At 31.8% G+C, this 17,873-nt stretch overlaps 3 protein-coding genes across 6 annotated transcripts; 2 read left to right on the forward strand and 1 right to left on the reverse strand.

Moving 5' to 3' along the window:
• The first annotated feature begins 341 nt into the window (after positions 1–341).
• On the forward strand, positions 342–6,351 carry LOC123921676 (uncharacterized Rho GTPase-activating protein At5g61530). Of its 4 annotated transcripts, none has more exons than XM_045974315.1 (10): positions 342–489; positions 1,360–1,483; positions 1,581–1,843; positions 2,303–2,365; positions 2,448–2,466; positions 2,753–2,851; positions 2,965–3,042; positions 3,132–3,376; positions 5,181–5,343; positions 5,865–6,351. In XM_045974315.1, exons 2-10 carry the CDS (start codon positions 1,423–1,425, stop codon positions 6,005–6,007), a joined length of 1,134 nt encoding a protein of 377 aa, XP_045830271.1. In that variant the 5' UTR covers positions 342–489; positions 1,360–1,422; the 3' UTR covers positions 6,008–6,351. The 4 variants fall into 4 exon arrangements, with proteins under 4 accessions (XP_045830271.1, XP_045830273.1, XP_045830274.1 ...); XM_045974317.1 differs by having other exon boundaries at positions 344–484; positions 1,359–1,483; XM_045974318.1 differs by having other exon boundaries at positions 369–488; positions 1,355–1,483.
• Positions 6,352–6,821: 470 nt separating this feature from the next.
• Positions 6,822–8,463, reverse strand: LOC123922088 (probable transcription factor MYB58). The gene is made up of 3 exons (XM_045974833.1): positions 8,270–8,463; positions 7,550–7,787; positions 6,822–7,280 (listed from the first exon to the last, which is right to left on the reverse strand). Exons 1-3 carry the CDS (start codon positions 8,461–8,463, stop codon positions 6,822–6,824), a joined length of 891 nt encoding a protein of 296 aa, XP_045830789.1.
• A 7,464-nt stretch (positions 8,464–15,927) lies between these two features.
• On the forward strand, positions 15,928–16,927 carry LOC123920329 (repetitive proline-rich cell wall protein 2). Its single transcript, XM_045972597.1, has one exon. It carries the CDS (start codon positions 15,994–15,996, stop codon positions 16,753–16,755), a length of 762 nt encoding a protein of 253 aa, XP_045828553.1. The 5' UTR covers positions 15,928–15,993; the 3' UTR covers positions 16,756–16,927.
• The last annotated feature ends 946 nt before the right edge of the window (positions 16,928–17,873 follow it).

Genomic DNA, 17,873 nt, shown 5'->3' on the forward strand with positions numbered 1-17,873 from the left:
TTAAATTTATTCAAGATTGGACAAAATAGGCAAAGGACTTCTTAAATGTACCGGGTGGTCACACGGTATTCTTACATATTCTCTAAAGTTTAAAAAATAGGCAAAGGACTATACGAACACTTTTTTTATATCCTCTAAATAAATTATTTAAATTACCAAAATAATTTTACTCCGCTAAGTATCTTAGACAAAATTTGTTCAATAACTATCTCTTTCGAGGACATCCAATAACTATCTCTTTTATTAATTAGTTTGATTATCGAAATATATCTTCGTAGATAGTAGTAATTAATTTAGTCTTCGAATATATTTTTTATCAATGAATTTAGTACTTTTGACTGTTATTCCAAAAAAACAAAAAAGAAAGAAAGTAGCAGTGAAAGACAAAAGCAGTGCCGTTATAGTTTTTGGTGTTACTTGATCGATCTAACGACTTCGTCAGACCAGTCCTATTCAGATTCCTCCTCTCTCTCTCTCTCTCTCTCTCTGGTAATTTTTGATCGAGATTCTCTCTGTAACTTTTTCATGAACATATAGGGTTTTTCATTACATATTTTGATTCATGATTCATTTGTTATAGCTCAAGAAGTAAGAACTGTTGTTCATATAATATTATCTGTTAATTGTGATTATTTTTAGATTTTTCTATGATTCACTTTGACTATTTTTATGTATAAATCTATAAAATATTTTTTCATTTCTTTGATTCTTGATTTTATTCAAGTTTATAATCTTCCTTGATGATAAGCATGTTTAATTTAACAAATTTAATTTGATTTGATTTGGAGTTTATGACTGTTTTGGTTGACTTATTTGAGCTTATTGACTGGCGTAAGCACCGGTGCTATTTTTCGAAAGAGCTTATATGAAAACAGATTATACATGTTCATAAGTTGTTTTCAGCTCATTTCTATGAGTTTTTCCAAGATAGTTTATAACAACAACTTATAGCTTACAATAAAACAATTTGACTTTATTTTATTGTTTGTTATAGATATAACTTATACACCAAAACTTATATGATAAGTGATTATGCTACAAGCGCTTAATTAAGCTGTTTATTTAAATAGGACCTTAATGGACTATATTGTCTGCGTAAATGGGTTTTACAGACATCCAATGAGAGACTGCTGTTTTTGTATGTACTACCATCAATTTTAGAATGCCTTACAAAAGTCGGATGGTGCGGCAATATATTGGATTTTTCATTAGATGTCTAGTTTAGACTAAGAGTGCCCTTTAAATTGTTTTATTTTATGATTTTTAAAAACAGATGTTTATTTAATTTAAGTGAAAATGATGACGTTTTATGAATTACTGTTCTTGACTTACTCGTCTGTTATGGGTTTTCTACTTCAGACAGGTTCGAGTTTCAACTGTATTTGCCCATTGAATTTGATCTCGTTGCTAGCTTCAGGTTCCATGCCTTCTGTAACCTCACCTCAGTGGCAAGATAAGGCTACTGGTTTCTTTTCTTCTTCAGGTACATTTCACTAAATCTGTGCACATTTTTTCATTTTCTTTTTTACTGTACGATTTTTGTTTGTGTCTATGTTTGTTTAAGTATAAATTTAATGCAGGGGTCAAGCTTAAAGAAGCTAAGGAATCAGCGGGAACATTTGTTGGCGAGGTCACAAAGGATACAAAGAGTAATGTAGCTGAAGTGGCCGGGCGAGTTGGGAGGACAGTCAAAAGTCGGTGGGCACTTCTTCAGGAGCCATCTACAAGACATGCTGTACAGGATCGAATGATATCAGCTGCTGCTACAACTGGTGCATTCCTAAGGAAAGGTTTGTTAGGGACAAAAGATAAGGTGGTTGTTGGGAAATCCAAGGTTGAAGAGGTAATGTGGTTAGGAAAATGATTTAGGATTGAGATGTATACTTCTTTTTTAGGACGTAAGTGCATAATGGGTAGGTTTCTTTTCTTTCATCATTTAGAGATAGCAAAATTTTGAACTACGTAATATAATGAAAACACTGCCATTTTTGTTATTGTTAATGAAATATATCAACTAAATTTGAAGCTAAAATACAAGCCATACATTGTCTTATTATTATTTATTATTACTGGCTTTGATACTTTTCTTTGGTTTAAGGGAATGCCTTCTCCGAAGTGACTCGACATTACATAATCATTTTCTCTATTTTTCTTTTCCTGTTCTCTCATTTCATTCTTCCTATATCTTTAACCGCTAGTCATACACCAAGTTAGAACTAATTATATTTCTACTGTACCAATTTGATGTTCAGATTCTTTATTTTTTCTTTCTTTGATTTGGCATAATTATCATTTATTTCAGGTCGCAAAGATAACAGCACAAAAGAGTAAGACTATCTTGACAGACATTGAAAGATGGCAGAAGGTAAATGACATTTGGTTTACTGTTACGTATTATATTTACTATTATAGATCATTCTCAAATGTTGTTATTTTTATTTTTGCAGGGAGTTGCAAGAACTGATGGTAAGTATCTCAAACCATATAATTGAACAAGTGAGCAGTTCTTTTCAGGCATCTAAATCATTCGGCGACTATGTAGAACTATTATTCAGAGTCTTTTTTTGCTAACTATGTAGAAGTAGTTCTGTTGATCTAACAAGAAATCTTGGGATCATTTCCCATAACGTTTTTTTTTTATTACTACATAACTTTTAAGTGATCTATAGCAGTGTAGCATGCTTTGTTTCTAGGTTGAAAAATTGTGCCCAACTGCATTATGTTAGTTAACCATTTATCATCTTGACCCCAGTATTTGGAGTTCCTATTGAAGTTACAGTACAGAGGCAAGATAGCAGCAAGCCTATTCCTCAGATACTAGTCAATTGTGCAGATTATCTTATAATTTCAGGTAGGTTTTTCTAGTGTAACGCTCGATATCCATGTATCAGTCCATGTTTCTTTTCTATTTCTTATTGTTTTATTTTAATCCAGTAGTAATTCCACAATTGTAATTATATGTAGGATTGAATCTGCCATATCTTTTTAAATCTGAAGGCGACAAAAAGGCTATTCAGCAGTTGGTTTCCCTATACAACCAAGGTATTTCAATCATTCTTTCAGTAATTTATAGGTTATATATCATTCAACTTATACAGTGCAATATTCGCCTCAATAATTGCATGTTGCAGATTCAACTGCCTCAGTGCCAGAAGGCTCAAATCCTATTGATGTAGCAGCTCTTGTAAAATATTATCTTGCTAGCCTTCCTGAACCACTGACCACATTCGAGCTTTATAATGAGATCAAGGGGGCTCGATCCAATATATATTCCATGAGAAACATACTTAAGAGGCTTTCTAGTGTGAACTATATGACTCTGGAGTTTATAACCGCACTTTTGCTCCGTGCTAGCCAGAAGTCACTTCTCAATAAGGTAGGAGACTTCTGTAACTGGTTTCATTCTATTATTGTATCTCTTGCTGAGCTGTCAAACAACTGTATTGCAACTATATTGTAACCATGGTGTAACTTCTCTGTCTCAGCCCTATAATATATATTGGGTTTGTAACTGATCACAATAGTTAAATTCATTTTCTCATAATTCCTGTTTAGAAACTCTCAAGATTCTCTCTGATTCTACACCTTGCCAGAAGCGTCTACTCTTGTAAAATTTGGTAGAGCTAACACTAAAAGACGCCAAGCATTGCTTGAGCTGCTGAAAAGTCCACTGCTGGACATTCCGGCTTAAACCTTCCTTCCCACTGAAAGCAGTCAGTGGCTGAGCAATCTTGCCAAAGTCTTCAATGAACCTTGGATAATAGCTCGTGTGTCCAAAGAACCCCTGCATCTTTAACATCAATGTCCAAAGAACCTTGTATAATCCACGATTGCCTATACCATAGATAGACCAGTATCCTCTCCATGAGCAGAAATTATAGCCAGCTCGTCACTCTATTGTCATAGGACAGTTTAGGCCCTATTGTCAAGGGACTCCCTTCGTATAGTTTTATCATTGTACAAAACGCTCAGAGCTAATCTCTCAAGCCATTCAGCACCGAATCTTTATTTCTACCGAAACCATCCAGTTCATTGAACAACTCATTAATCATTGGAATAGGATACATATCATGCATCATCTCCTTAGTTAGTGCCCTATAATCAACACGTTCTCAAGTCCCATTATTTTTTATAAGAATAACTGGGATCAAGAAGTGACCAGACCAGTGCTATGCCTAATTAATCCCTCAGATAACATCCTCCCTATTGTTAGCCTCCTCCTTTTGGTGGTAAGCATAGCGATAAGGACGGACACTTACTAGTTTGCACCCTGAACTCAAGGTTATCAAGGTGGTCATGATCTTAGGGTAGTGGCAAAATCTCCTCAAGTTACTCCCTCTCCGCTCTTTGAAGACTGCACAGTGCTGCTTCAAAATTTTGTACAGGGCATGGCTTAACAGATCATTGTGTCTCTCCCACTCGCAGGTTGAATTATATCTTTCCGTCAGTGTTATAAATCAGTCATTTCCTTTAAACTGATAGTCTTCTGCCCCCAATCCATGATGACGGTTTTCCCACTCGATTCCCAAAATTAAGTCTACTCCTCCCAGGTTGAAAACATAAGTCTCGGAGCATAGTCATTTGCACAGTATGATTCAGAATACAGGTTTATTTCAAAATCAGAATTCTCTTTCTTTCAAATCAACCCAACCTCTCAACCACAAACCTTACTACCAATTCCTTCATAGTGAGGAACCTGATATATAGCTAGACATGTTTGGAAAGCAGAATACAGTTATCTATATGGCAGTGTTTTCAATTAATTTATTTTTTCTCTATATTCTCCAGTATAGGATTGGTTCCTAGTTTACTTTACTCTTTCTTTTAATGGTCTTATTGTGGGTTTCATTGTTTGATTTGTATCTCTATGTCACTGACAAGTTTATGTACCTTAATAATACGTTGTAATTTTGTTTTAACTTCTTGAAAGATTTTGTGTGTTAAGTAACATACTTTTCTCCTATTCTGCTCTTCCTTTTCTCCTTCTTTTACCAATGTTTTTCAAGTTTCATATTTAGTAACCTTCATCACTCCTTGAATACAATCATCATGGTGGTTTACTGTTTTTATTTTCCCATCAACCAGTTAAGCTTAAGAACAATCACATTGTTTTCACTTGTCAGATTCTACATAAAAATTGGTTTTGATCAGCATGTTCAACACTGTGGACTTTTTTTCAGATGGATTCTCGGAGCCTTGCAATGGAAATGGCACCTGTTATCATGTGGCAACAGGAACGTAGACCTGAATTTTATCGTCAATACTGGAGTCAAATGTCAGAAAATCCTTCCAAACAGAGCTTGGATCCACAACCTGGTTCAACTACCTGGGACTTGCTTTATGGTATGAAAAATGACGCCTAAACATGCAAATATTTTAAAGTGAACCATATTGACAGAAAATATAATTTTGATTATATAGGCTGTGATAAAAAGTCCACTATATTCTTGTAAGTCATAACGTGTGCGATAGAGATGTTGTTATATGCATTGAGAACATAATTATATGGAATAATAATAATCTTCACTGAACAATGTACTTGAATTTTTATTTTGACAATTTGAGAAGACCAAGATAGGCCCATATGGGATCTGATCACACAGAAGATAACTTAAGGTGGAGAAGGGCCTAAGAATGCCCAAGAGAAACCATTAAAAGAATTTGATTTAAATTACCCTTCCAAAAAATTAGTTTTCTTCCTAATGAAAGCATCAATTGGTTTATGTACTCAACTCCTTGTGAAGAGTAAAGTTAGTTTAACTGTTGTTTTTCTTCTATTTTGAACAAAAACTTGGTCTGCATTGAACTAGTGCTAATTGGAGATTATTACCATTTATCTTGTTTTCTTGTTTCTCTTGTTTCAGATGATGGTGAAGCCACAGACACATCTTCTATTCCTTTAGATGACGGCATGCCAGTTGACTTTGGTGCAATCGAGGTTGTTCAGTTGCTCATAGAACATCATAATGCAGTATTCACGGATGCCAATGAGACAGTCTGGAAATGAATGATCATACTCCTTATCTTTTATTGATTCTTTGGCTTGGATATATTGAATTTGGAATAACGTTTTCCAATCTGGACGCGAAGATGATATAAGCAGCTATGTTTATGCTGGTGAAAGATGTTGGATACTGGTCTTGTTTTTGTGATAAGGGTATCTTATTTTATAGGTCTTTTACAAATATTATTTTTTGGGGGGATTGCAAAAGTATTGTACAGCTACTATCTACTGTTTGCAAAAATTCTCATCACTAATGTGCTTTTATTGTGGTCCTAAGCTTGAATATTGACATGTGATCTGTTTATAATTTTTTACATATGTATGAAGGTCAATTTGGTTACAAACAATATGCATCAACATTTAAAATATGTGTGATTGTAAGCTGCAGGGGTGTTGCGAAAGAGGGTGGAGAAAAGTAAGTTTGATTTGAAGAGTTAAGCAAATAAATGCCATGAATATTTTCCCTTTAAATTTAGATTGATTTTCATTATTAGGACCTTGGAATTCATAGTAAACCTGTGCAGCCACTAGTTTTCATGTTCACAAATTCTTTGAGGCGTCATGTAGACGATCGATCTTTGAAAGAAAATTTGTTCAAGTTATGCACGATTAAAAGGAAAAAAATGCACAAGACGCTGATATTCATTCGTAATTAAACATAGAAATAGTTTGAATAGGAAGGTATTAAATATAAAACCTTCAACTAATCACATTAAGCATCTTCAGGTTTTTCTTTCATAAATTTAAGAAACCTGAAACAAGTTCATGCATTGGCATACTTGGAAAAGAAGGTACATGTAAAAAAAGAGCTAAATGACTATTGAGCAAAGTATTCAAATATCTCAGTTGGGATGTCCTTAAAGGAACAGCTTGAGCTTGCACTCTGAGAAGTTCCTTCAAGTCCAAAACTTGGCAACTTGGTCCCAATCTTCTGACTCCATACACTTTCTGAACACTTTTTCTGCTCAAACATGTCCATAAAATTTGGGTAAAAAGGCTCTTGAACAATGTCTTGACACTCTGGGAATAGTGGAAAGTCCATTTGTGATTCAGGGGGTAGAGGAAAGTTGTACCCTGATGAAGACTCAAATGATGGTACTGTGTGAAGTGGAGTGGCTTCTTCAACCTCAACTGCATTAAGTTCATTTTTCAAATCTAGGTAGTTTGGCTTTGTCAAATCTGGAAGGTTGATCATCTTGAACACTTCTTTGTTTCCCATATAAGAAATTGGGTGAGTAAGGTTTTCATCCAAGTGATTGGAATCACTTTCAGGAACCTGAAATAGACATTTTCATCAGTAAGTTCATAATTTTATCAACTTTTATGTACTAGATCAAATATGTTTTGAAAGATGTTTAAAGTCCCTTATACTAAACCTGCTGAGAATCGAGATACGCCTGCATTCACGCAACACAAAATTCTAGCCTCTGATTTTAATCAGACAATTTATATTACAAATTCGCAAAATAGGTTTAAAACACGAGGTCAAAAAGCGGACTATCCGAACGAAATTGTACAATTCAAGAGAAAATGAGTCCACTTAACCTTTTCAACTTTGAGTTGATTAGGAATAGTTTTTCCTTTGTTTTTGTGCTTCTTTGATGGTGGTGATGGTGTCCTTGGATATGTCCTCTTCATCTTTTTTTTCCTGCTACTCCAGAAGTTCTTCACATCATTGTCTGTTCTTCCTTCCAAATAAGTAGCAATCTTTGCCCATCTGTTCCCAAATTGCCCCTGTAATTCAATCACCACTCTTTCCTCCTCTGCTGAAAACTTGCACCCTCTACAATTCAAATCACACATTTCAAACTTTCATCATAAAACAAAACAAAACAAAACAATTGAAACAAACACCAATACATGAACAATAATAGAATCATTTTTTAAGTAGAAAAAATAAACACCAATACACCGAAAATGACACTAACGCATCAGCACCGTTATTAATTTAAGAAAAATAATTATTTAAATGTAATCACATGTATCAGAAACCAAACACACATTCCATCATAAGTGTCCGTGTTACACAGTTTCTACTATGAAGTATCGATACAAACAGAGACACCGAAAACGATCTAGTACAATAGTTACAATTGTCACCTTGAAATTATGCCAAAAAATTGCCTATTGAGTAAAAGAACAATAAACACAAAGTTTTGTCTAAATCAGCAACAACATGAAATCAATGTTGATGTCCAAATTAAGTTTAACAACAATTAATTAACAAAAGAATGAAATTAATTAAAACAAAGTTAAGAAAATTACGTTTTCAAGTCGGGTCTAAGTTTGTTAACCCATCTTAACCGGCAAGATTTGCCGGTTCGCGGTAAAAGACCTTTGGATCGAATGCAGCTCCAATCCCGAGGACCATACTTGTTAACATGTTTCAACAACACTTCATCTTCTTCACTGCTCCATGGTCCTTTTTTAATGTAACCTCTTTCAAATTCTCTTTCCATAATAATTTTTCAATTTTTTCATTCTTCTTAGTTTGATTGATTTATGGTGTGAGAAAAAATTTGAATTGAAATGACGGTTGTGTTATTGTGTGGTTGGGTATATGGGTAGTGGAGGGAGTTGTACACGTGTAGGGTTTGATTTGATTTTGTTTTGGTTTTTGTGACGTGGCAGTGTTTTATTGGGTTTGTTGTTAAGGGTTTATGTAGTTTGAATACATGGGATATTTGTTTCCACTTGCATTGTGAACGGTTTTGACGGTTAGTGGGAGCATCCACAACCCCGCCATTTTTTCACACTTTTGAAATTAAAATTACAAATTTAAATTTAAATTAATTTTAGTTTATAGTTATTAATTACTTTATAATATCGTTTAATTTTTTTTGACAATAAATATCGTTTAATACTTATTACAATGATAAATGAATTTATCATTTGAGGGAGTTGAGTAGTATACATGAGGTCTTAGGTTCGATCCTCATTAGTAACATTGTAAACAAAAAAAAAAAAGAATTTATCAGTTTTATTTATTTATTTATTTATTTTTCATTAATTTCTTGTTCCAATTAATAATTTGTTAAAAATTCAATTTGGTCTTCGATCTCTTAACTATTTGATTTTGGATTCAATCACTTATTAGTGTGTATGAAAATATAATTGCTAAGAATTATCAAATAATATATATATATATATATATATATATATATATATATATATATATATATATATATATATATATATATATATATATATATATATATATATATATATATATTTGCTAAGCGATATCAATTTTTTAAATAAGTATTAGTTATTTCGACACATTAGTTTATGTAGTTACGCATGTAGATACTTTAATTTACCAGAAAAGAGACTCAATTTGATCTCAACATTTGTTTGTTTTTTTGTTGAGTTTACTTTCTGATAAAAAATAATATATAAATTAGTCATTAACATTTTCAAACAAGTAATAAATTAATCAATCTATTAATTTTAAAAGAGATTAATATGTTCCCATAGTTAGAAAGAAAAAAAGTTCCTATAAGAAAATATCAAATATTCTTTACGTTGTTTTTAAGTGTCGTTTTAACACAAAGTTCTCCAATCAAAATAGTGGAAGAATTAACCTCCAAGTGAATAACATGTCAATCAGGTCGAAGGTGATCCTGAAATTCGGGGATAATTGATAGGAACCTAAGTGAGGCCGAAAATAGAGATTACACAATCTTTTGTTGGAGTTTTTTTTTCTTTCTTTCTTTTTCCTATTCTACCCTCATTTTGAAAAATGGAATTTCGTTATTTAGAAAGAAAGAGTTTTTTTTTGAAAGTTAGAAAGAAAGAGTTAATTTTAAGGAAAATGTGAAGTAGAAGTTATTGAGAGAACAAATGTATAATTAAAATATTAAAATGACAATTAAGTAGAAACAAAAAAAATCTTCTAAACGACACTTAAAAATGAACGGCGGAAGTATTACTTTGAGTATATTTTTTGTCAGATTGTATTGAGTCGCGAGAAAATCTGAGAGACTAAACTGGATTTATAGAGTTAACAATATATTTATTTAGTTATTTATCAATAGTTCTATACAAAAGAGTAACAAACATTAAGATTATATTTGCAAACTATTTTTCAATTGTTTCAATTTATACTTGTTATCGGAAAACTGAGGTAAAGTTTTCCAAAAAAAATGTCCATAACTACCTTCTGGAACTCTTTTTTCAATTATTCTGGTATGCAATTTTTTACCGAAAAACACAGGTAAAGTGTTTCGAAAAATATTCAGTTTAGCCATACAGTTGAACCGTGCCTAACTACTTTCCGGAATTCTTTTTTTAATTGTTCTGGTTTGCAATTTTTTACCGGAAAACTTAGATAGCGTGTTCCGAAAAATGTTCAGTTTAAGTTTTCCGGTTAAATGTTGAAAACTCATTTTTTATGTTTTCCGATTTGTAATTTGATTTAATGTAGGGATAAATAATAAAAGAGGTAAAATGGAATATTTTTTTTGGGGGGTAGGTATATAAAAAATGTGTTGGCGATTAATTCAATTTTTTTACTCAAGGATTGTTAATATTGAGCACTATCTGTGTCATCTTCATATATTGAATCCTTTAGTTTATTTATGTATAGTAATTACTTTCATATTATTTTTTTCATTTTCTTATCTCACTTTTAAATTTATAAATTTATTAAATAAAAGATATATTTAGTCTATATTATAGACTAAATACATCAATTATTAAATGAATTTAAAAAATAAATTGTCTTTTATAAAAAAGGCCAAAGATAATATTTCATAAGATTATTCATAAAACATTAAAACCAGCATGCACCAATAAATTAACAGAAAACATAATGTTAAATTATATTTTAATGATGCTTTATATTTCTTGACTATTCTTTTTTAATTGTTGATATCAGTTGCCATGTTTTTTTTTTTCCTATCAAATTCATTGTTTGTTGTAAAATCTCGCAGGTAACATGATATAGATGACAATAAAAGAAGATGTCAAGGTTTTGATAGAGTAGTTGAGAGATGCCACATATGCATGATCCTAATTTTAGAATGAGTCAAATTTAGTTATATACTCCCTCCGTCCCAAAAAGAATGACCCATTTTGAATATATGCACTATTCATATATATTGTTTTGACCATATTTTTCTACTAATAAATAAAAATAAATATTAACATATAAGATGTTGTTAGATTCGTCTCGATGAGTATTTTCAAAATATCAATTTTTTATAATTTTTACTATTATACAATTAAAGATATTAGTCGCCAAAGTTATGCATTGGCATGCGTGTTTCGGTCAACTGAGTCATTCTTTTTGGGACGGAGGGAGTATATAATAATAATTAACTGACTGGAAACATAAATAATTTTATTAATATAAGTAATTTAGTCAAAAAAATTAATATAAAGTAATTAACTGATTCATAAAAGTTATATAAAAGTTAAATAGTACTATTTTTTTTTACTAAATAAAAGGTATTTATTCATTCAAATTGATAAGAGTACATTGATACAATACAAATTCAAAATAACTAAAAACAAAAAGGATGAATCTGCGAACAAACTCACAACATCCGTGTTAATAGCATAAAACGGCATATTGCATAAGCCTACATATTTGACTATATTGAAGTTTCCGGAATATTCATGTCTCAGGATATGTAGCGTTGATGGCACCAAAATCATTGATTGGATCTGTATTGAATCAACCTTAATCCTTCAACCTGAAACAAATGAACACCGTACCAAGACGGGATGACAATACTCTGCACTAAGACGGAAAAATCAAAATAAAGGATGATGAAATCACAAAAACAAACCAAAGAAATACTAAATATATGTGGAAATCACACTTATTTAATTAAAATAGAAAGAAAAATAATTTGGAGTGGTGATTTTAGACCTAAATTGATCCTAAATCATCCCTCTCTGATAGATCAAGAAGAAGAGAAAAAGTGGTGACGGCTGAGGTCAGAGGAGGATGAGAAAATATATTGTGGGTAGTTTAAAAGTACTATTTATTACACTCAATTGGATGAACAACTTGGATTGATGGGTAGTTTGTATATAAAAAATGTATTGTGGGTTGTTTAATTTCTTCCTCTTCTATTGTTAATTTATAGTTTGATGGTGCAGAATCACTACTAAGTAATAAAGTGATAAGTTATCGTTTTTATAAGGATTTTGCCAAAATTACTAGTTTCGCTTAGGAATTTATAAAGTAAAGTGTTTTGCATTCGAAAGGATATGATTGTTTATTTTTATTAAACAGTTTTACTTTCTAAATTCATAAGCGAAACGATAACTTAATACTGACATGTAACTTACTTTCGAAAGTGTTTGGCACAATCTCCATGAAAAACGATAACTTAATACTTTATTACTTGGTTGCGATTCTGTGCCTTTGCAGAACCACCATCAATCCATATAAATCAATATTGATCCCGTCAGTTACCAACCGAGTTGCGCTTACAAAAATACGTACAATTATAATTGTGCCTTATATTTATTGACCTCGTGTATTCTTTTTAATTGTTGTTAACGTTTGTCATATTTCTTCATTAATTTTTTAAAGAAAAAATTAAATTCATTGTTTGTGGTAGAGACTATTCATCGGTTTAGGCAAAAATTGGTAAAAAATTCTCACCTTACAAGCCGATTTTATAAGATTTAGGTAGTTCCAATTCTAAGAAAAATGTACCAAACACCAAATATCATGATTCCTTTAAAAAAAAAGAAAAAACCAAATAGCATGCTAGCACACCTTGATGCCTTATGTTATTAATAATATGATATGATTGATTTTTTTGAAAGAATTTTTTTTAATTAATATGACAAATTTTTCAAATATTTTTGCACATTTATTTTTAGTATAGTATATCCAATTAATCAACCTATTTTTAATGATTTGGTTCGAATTGAAATTATCTTAAAGCATGTACATCCAACTCAAACCGATATGCATATTATTGGTCGTTTGAACAGCAAATTAACTTAATACCGAACTAAATCGAGCCGCAAACACTTCTACTTTATTTGTAAAACCTGTCATATGTATAACTTGGATAACAATAAGAGAACATGTCAAATTTTTAATAGTGTAATTTTTTTTTTCAGGTAAGCGTAATCCTAATTTTAGAAAGAGTCAAATTAACCATGTTGCAACTCAAATTAACCATGTCAAAGTTTATAAAGATATATAAATATAGATATATTGAACTCTCTTATATTAATAAATTAACCATGTTGCAACTCAATTGAATGAACAACTTGGATTTTTTTTTTTATAAGCAAATATTGCATTAATTTGGGAGTAATGATATTTGCACAATTAATTTGTGACAATTTTATACTTTTCTTTTTTTTGGGATAAAAACAATAAAGAGAGAAGGATAAAATATAGTAAAAACACAATGAGAGTATATGAGAGAAAATTGTCCTAAAATTGTTTCAAATTATTTGTAGAAAAACCTTATAATACCGAAAAATTACATCAAAAGTCTCAAATGCTTTGTAAGCAAAATAGAGAACTAATATTAAACCAATTCGAGAGATAAATTTGACCAAACTTTTTTTAGCCAACTTTTTTTTTTAAATATAACATTATTTTTCATCTTCTAAATGAATTTGGATCCTCTTCAATTTTTTTTCTTATATTATATCTTTGTTTTTCTTAATCAAATGGGTGATATGTCACAAAGAACAAAACACACTTAAAAAAGAAGAAAAAAAAAAGTGAATGAATAGGGATCTGGATTTGCTGCAGTCCATTTTGCACGTAGTTTCACGTGATTTTCGATATCGGCCATTAGATTAAAATCAGACGGTCCAAATTATATATTACTAAAATCAACTGTTTGTAATCTGAACCATTCAATTATAATCGGACAGCTGAGATCCAAAACCGCGTGAAACTGCGTGAAAATTTTATTGCACGAAAACCTGTTCCAATGAAGCTATGATAAATACACCATGTTGTTGTATGTCAGATGAAATGTCTAATTTGAAATTATTTTGCCAAAAAGCCATCTCTTTGTTTTGGTTACAAAATTGCCAAAAAGCCATCTCTTTGTTTTGGTTAAATATATGTTTCGACCCCATCTCTTGTTTTGGTTAAAATCAACCTCCAACCACTTGGATTCGATGTTTTCTTTGAGTAGTAATTTGTATAAAAAAATGTGTTGTGGATTGTTTAAATTTTTTTGACTCAAGGGGATATGATTTTTAATTTAGACCACTATTTATTTGATATGATTGTTTAATTTTTTTTGACTCAAGAGGATATTTTTTATTTATTATTTCACAACATGCACTATTCATAAACGTAACATGCACCAATAAATTATCACATATGGATAACGTCAAATTATATTTTAATATATTGATACCTTATATTTCTTTGACCTCATGGATTCTTTATAATTGTTTGATATCAGTAGCTATATTTTTTTTGGGTACAATATCAGTAGCTATATTTAATCATATTGTTTGTTTGTTTGTTTTTTATTTTTATTAAATTGTTTGTTGTAAAACCTATCATGTGACTTGGATGATATTAGTGCTTGCCTTTGTCTATTTATATTTCATTTCTGGCCCTATTGAAGGAGAAGGAATGACTTTTCTTGAAGCAATTTCATTTGACGTGCAAAATGGATGGGATAAGGTCATATTTGGAAGTGATTCACAAATCTTGGTTGATTGTATTCATGTTAAACAAGTGGGAGTGTCCGAGTTTAGTTATATCACTAATATAAGAGTTAGTTTATCTTGTATTAACAACTTTGATGTAAAGTTCGTTCGGCGACAAGCGAATATGGTTGCTCACTCCCTTGTGAGGGTAGCCATTTCTTGGGTTAGTCACCATGTGTTAGATATGAGTCCTCCTTGTATTGAATCCTTGTTGATTAATGAGAAAAGTTAAGTTGGTTTGTTAAAAAAAAAAATCCTCTGGTTCCTAGGGAAAGGGGACTCTGATGATCAAGAGTTTGCCGCGAGATATGTAAAATCCTATAGGAAGCTCATTAACCACTTGATGTCAATATCGTGGTTACTAGTTCTTTAAACATTGATGCCAATAGAAATGCCTTCATTTAGTCATAAAATTCAAGTTCTAAATAATGGTAAAAAGTTATTCCACTAAAAGTCAAACTCGGATTTTTCCAAATAATCGGTCTTAAAAAGAGCTCATTCAATTTATTCAAGCTCAATCATACAATTGAACTATTAACTCAATAATTCTACCAGTGACAAACATAATCTTGCCGGGTGGATGACAATGCCCATTCTTTAAACATTGAAATCGATGTTTTCACCATCACAAAGGAGTTGGTGCAAGTGCAAAGGGTACATGATTAAGAAAAAGTATGGCCAAAATAATTTATTTTTTTGTATTGGCGAAAATAATTTTTTTAGGATAAGAAAATCAACATTATTTTATAGCCAAAAGATATTATATATCATCCATTACGAAACGCGTAAACTCTAGCTGTATATAATATGATGAATTAATAGTTTTGAATTTATCAATGAAAAATTTAAATCCATAAAAAAAAATGACAAATAAATCTATTTATATAAAAAAATTACTAATGTATGTGACCGAATTTCACGTCTCTATTTTTTCATTTTTTTTACATTCGTACGATTATGTACCATCTTCATTAGTTATCAAGAAAGCAACAACTCTCATTTTAAAATTGACATAATAACAAATATTTGGTATATGTAACCTACTGATCGTGTCGGTGTGTTGAAAAATGCATTACCATGATGCACCTTATCCTTTTCAATTCACATTTAATTTCAAATTTTGTAATCATAAGAAAACAAATTCTTAGGTAAAAAAATTGAAAATCCACAACAACTCTTGACTTTTGGGACATTGAGAGTGCCAAGTCATTACCGATTCAAGATTGAGATATGCATCTGTGATTGGATGGATTCATGCACCAAAACTAGTATAAAAGGAGTTAGTCCCTCTTAGTGTTTCATGCACCAAACTCAAAGTCACTAACATGGCTTCCTCAAGTTTCCTAGTGTTGTTCCTTTTTGCTCTTTTTGCCATCCCTCAAGGGCTTGCAAATTATGAAAACCCTCCTGTATACACGCCACCCATTGTGAAACCCCCAGTTTATAAGCCACCGGTTGAGAAACCACCTGTATACAAGCCCCCAGTGGAGAAACCTCCAGTTTACAAGCCACCTGTGTACAAGCCTCCAGTTGAGAAACCCCCAGTCTACAAGCCCCCAGTAGAGAAACCACCTGTGTACAAGCCACCAGTTTACAAGCCCCCAGTTTACAAGCCACCAGTTTACAAGCCTCCGGTTTACAAGCCACCAGTTGAAAAGCCCCCAGTATACAAGCCCCCAGTATACAAGCCACCAGTGTACAAGCCACCAGTTGAGAAGCCCCCAGTATACAAGCCCCCAGTTTACAAGCCCCCAGTTTACAAGCCACCAGTATACAAGCCCCCAGTAGAGAAGCCACCGGTGTACAAGCCACCAGTAGAGAAACCCCCTGTCTACAAGCCACCAGTTGAGAAGCCGCCAGTTTACAAGCCACCAGTAGAGAAACCCCCAGTTTACAAGCCACCAGTTGAGAAGCCCCCTGTGTACAAACCCCCAGTTTACAAGCCCCCAGTTTACAAGCCACCAGTTGAGAAACCTCCAGTGTACAAACCTCCAGTTGAAAAGCCACCAGTTTATAAACCTCCCGTCGAGAAGCCTCCCGTTTACGAGCCTCCTCACCACCCAAAGTACCCTCCAGCAGGTTTCTAGAACATGATACTAAGTAAATGCTAAATATGTTAAATAAGAGATTATTGGAATCTTTATTTTAATCCCTTGTTTACATTGCTATTGTCAAGACAAGAATGTGGTTGTAATACAGTGAAATAAATTGTGCTTTTGTACTCCAAATTATGATGAATAAAATTGTTGTGATTTAATACTTCTGATTTTGTGTTAGTTGACTAAATTGACCACATCATATTCTAGTAATTCTACTTAATTCCCTGTCATCTTAGTAAGGTACATGCATGAAAATTTATAGTCTTGAGTGGCAGACATGAAGAATAATTTAACTAACTTGGAATTTTATGGCATTGATACTTGACTTAGACACTTAGTGGTGGCTTAGTTTCAATTAGGAAAATATATACATCATAAGAAAATTTCGCAAAAAGGGATTCTTGACTATTGACTCCATGGTATATAATTATTTTGGTGTTAAAATTGTAAGTGTTGGGCAAATTTTATTTATGAAATGTCTAATTTGCTTAATCACACAGTGGAAGGTAACAATAAATCAAAAGTCATAACCGTAAAAATACAAGGAAACATTTCTTTAATCCAAAAAAATCAGAACAAAATGAAATAACAAATTTAGTTAAATAATGAGCAGTTTGATTAACTACTAGTTACACTTACTCATTGAATATGGATTTTTTTTTTTTTATTAAAACCTGTGAAAATTTTCTGCACTTTTCATTTATATTGCCCCTAAATAACAGGATTATAGGGGACGTTAGAGCTATGGTGTATAAGTACGAATACAATATCCGTACTTTTTATACTACGGGTAGTACGGCAAAATTTTAAAAACAACAAATATATAGATATGTTAATATATCCGATTCAACGTTAGAGCTATGGTGTATAATTCGGCCCTGAATTAGTGACTATTAATCAGTTTTATTCTTGAATTTTTCGAAATAAAAAAAGCATTCCTAAATTTACTTCACGTCTATCAAATGAGTCCCTCCATTAAATTTAAACGATAAACACGCTAATGTATAACGTTAAATGTTATTAATGTGACCATCCACATCACCTTCCCACATAGGCAACTTGCAAGGACTATTTTGACACTGAAATTTAATTGTAGTAAAAAAAAA

The sequence above is a fragment of the Trifolium pratense genome, linkage group LG4 (assembly GCF_020283565.1).
Source record: "Trifolium pratense cultivar HEN17-A07 linkage group LG4, ARS_RC_1.1, whole genome shotgun sequence".
NCBI lineage: Eukaryota > Viridiplantae > Streptophyta > Magnoliopsida > Fabales > Fabaceae > Trifolium > Trifolium pratense.

What these genes read in the sequence shown, in the direction of transcription:
- LOC123921676 (XM_045974315.1), top strand. Translation starts at nt 1,423, where the DNA reads ATGCCTTCTGTAACCTCACCTCAGTGGCAAGATAAGGCTACTGGTTTC. An exon ending in AGATTATCTTATAATTTCAG is followed by an intron (nt 2,852 to 2,964) that starts GTAGGTTTTTCT and finishes AATTATATGTAG; the next exon opens with GATTGAATCTGCCATATCTT. An exon ending in AGAAGTCACTTCTCAATAAG is followed by an intron (nt 3,377 to 5,180) that starts GTAGGAGACTTC and finishes ACTTTTTTTCAG; the next exon opens with ATGGATTCTCGGAGCCTTGC.
- LOC123920329 (XM_045972597.1), top strand. Translation starts at nt 15,994, where the DNA reads ATGGCTTCCTCAAGTTTCCTAGTGTTGTTCCTTTTTGCTCTTTTTGCC.
- LOC123922088 (XM_045974833.1), bottom strand. Translation starts at nt 8,463, where the DNA reads ATGGAAAGAGAATTTGAAAGAGGTTACATTAAAAAAGGACCATGGAGC. An exon ending in CTTAGACCCGACTTGAAAAC is followed by an intron (nt 7,788 to 8,269) that starts GTAATTTTCTTA and finishes TTTGAATTGTAG; the next exon opens with AGGGTGCAAGTTTTCAGCAG. An exon ending in ATCAACTCAAAGTTGAAAAG is followed by an intron (nt 7,281 to 7,549) that starts GTTAAGTGGACT and finishes TGTCTATTTCAG; the next exon opens with GTTCCTGAAAGTGATTCCAA.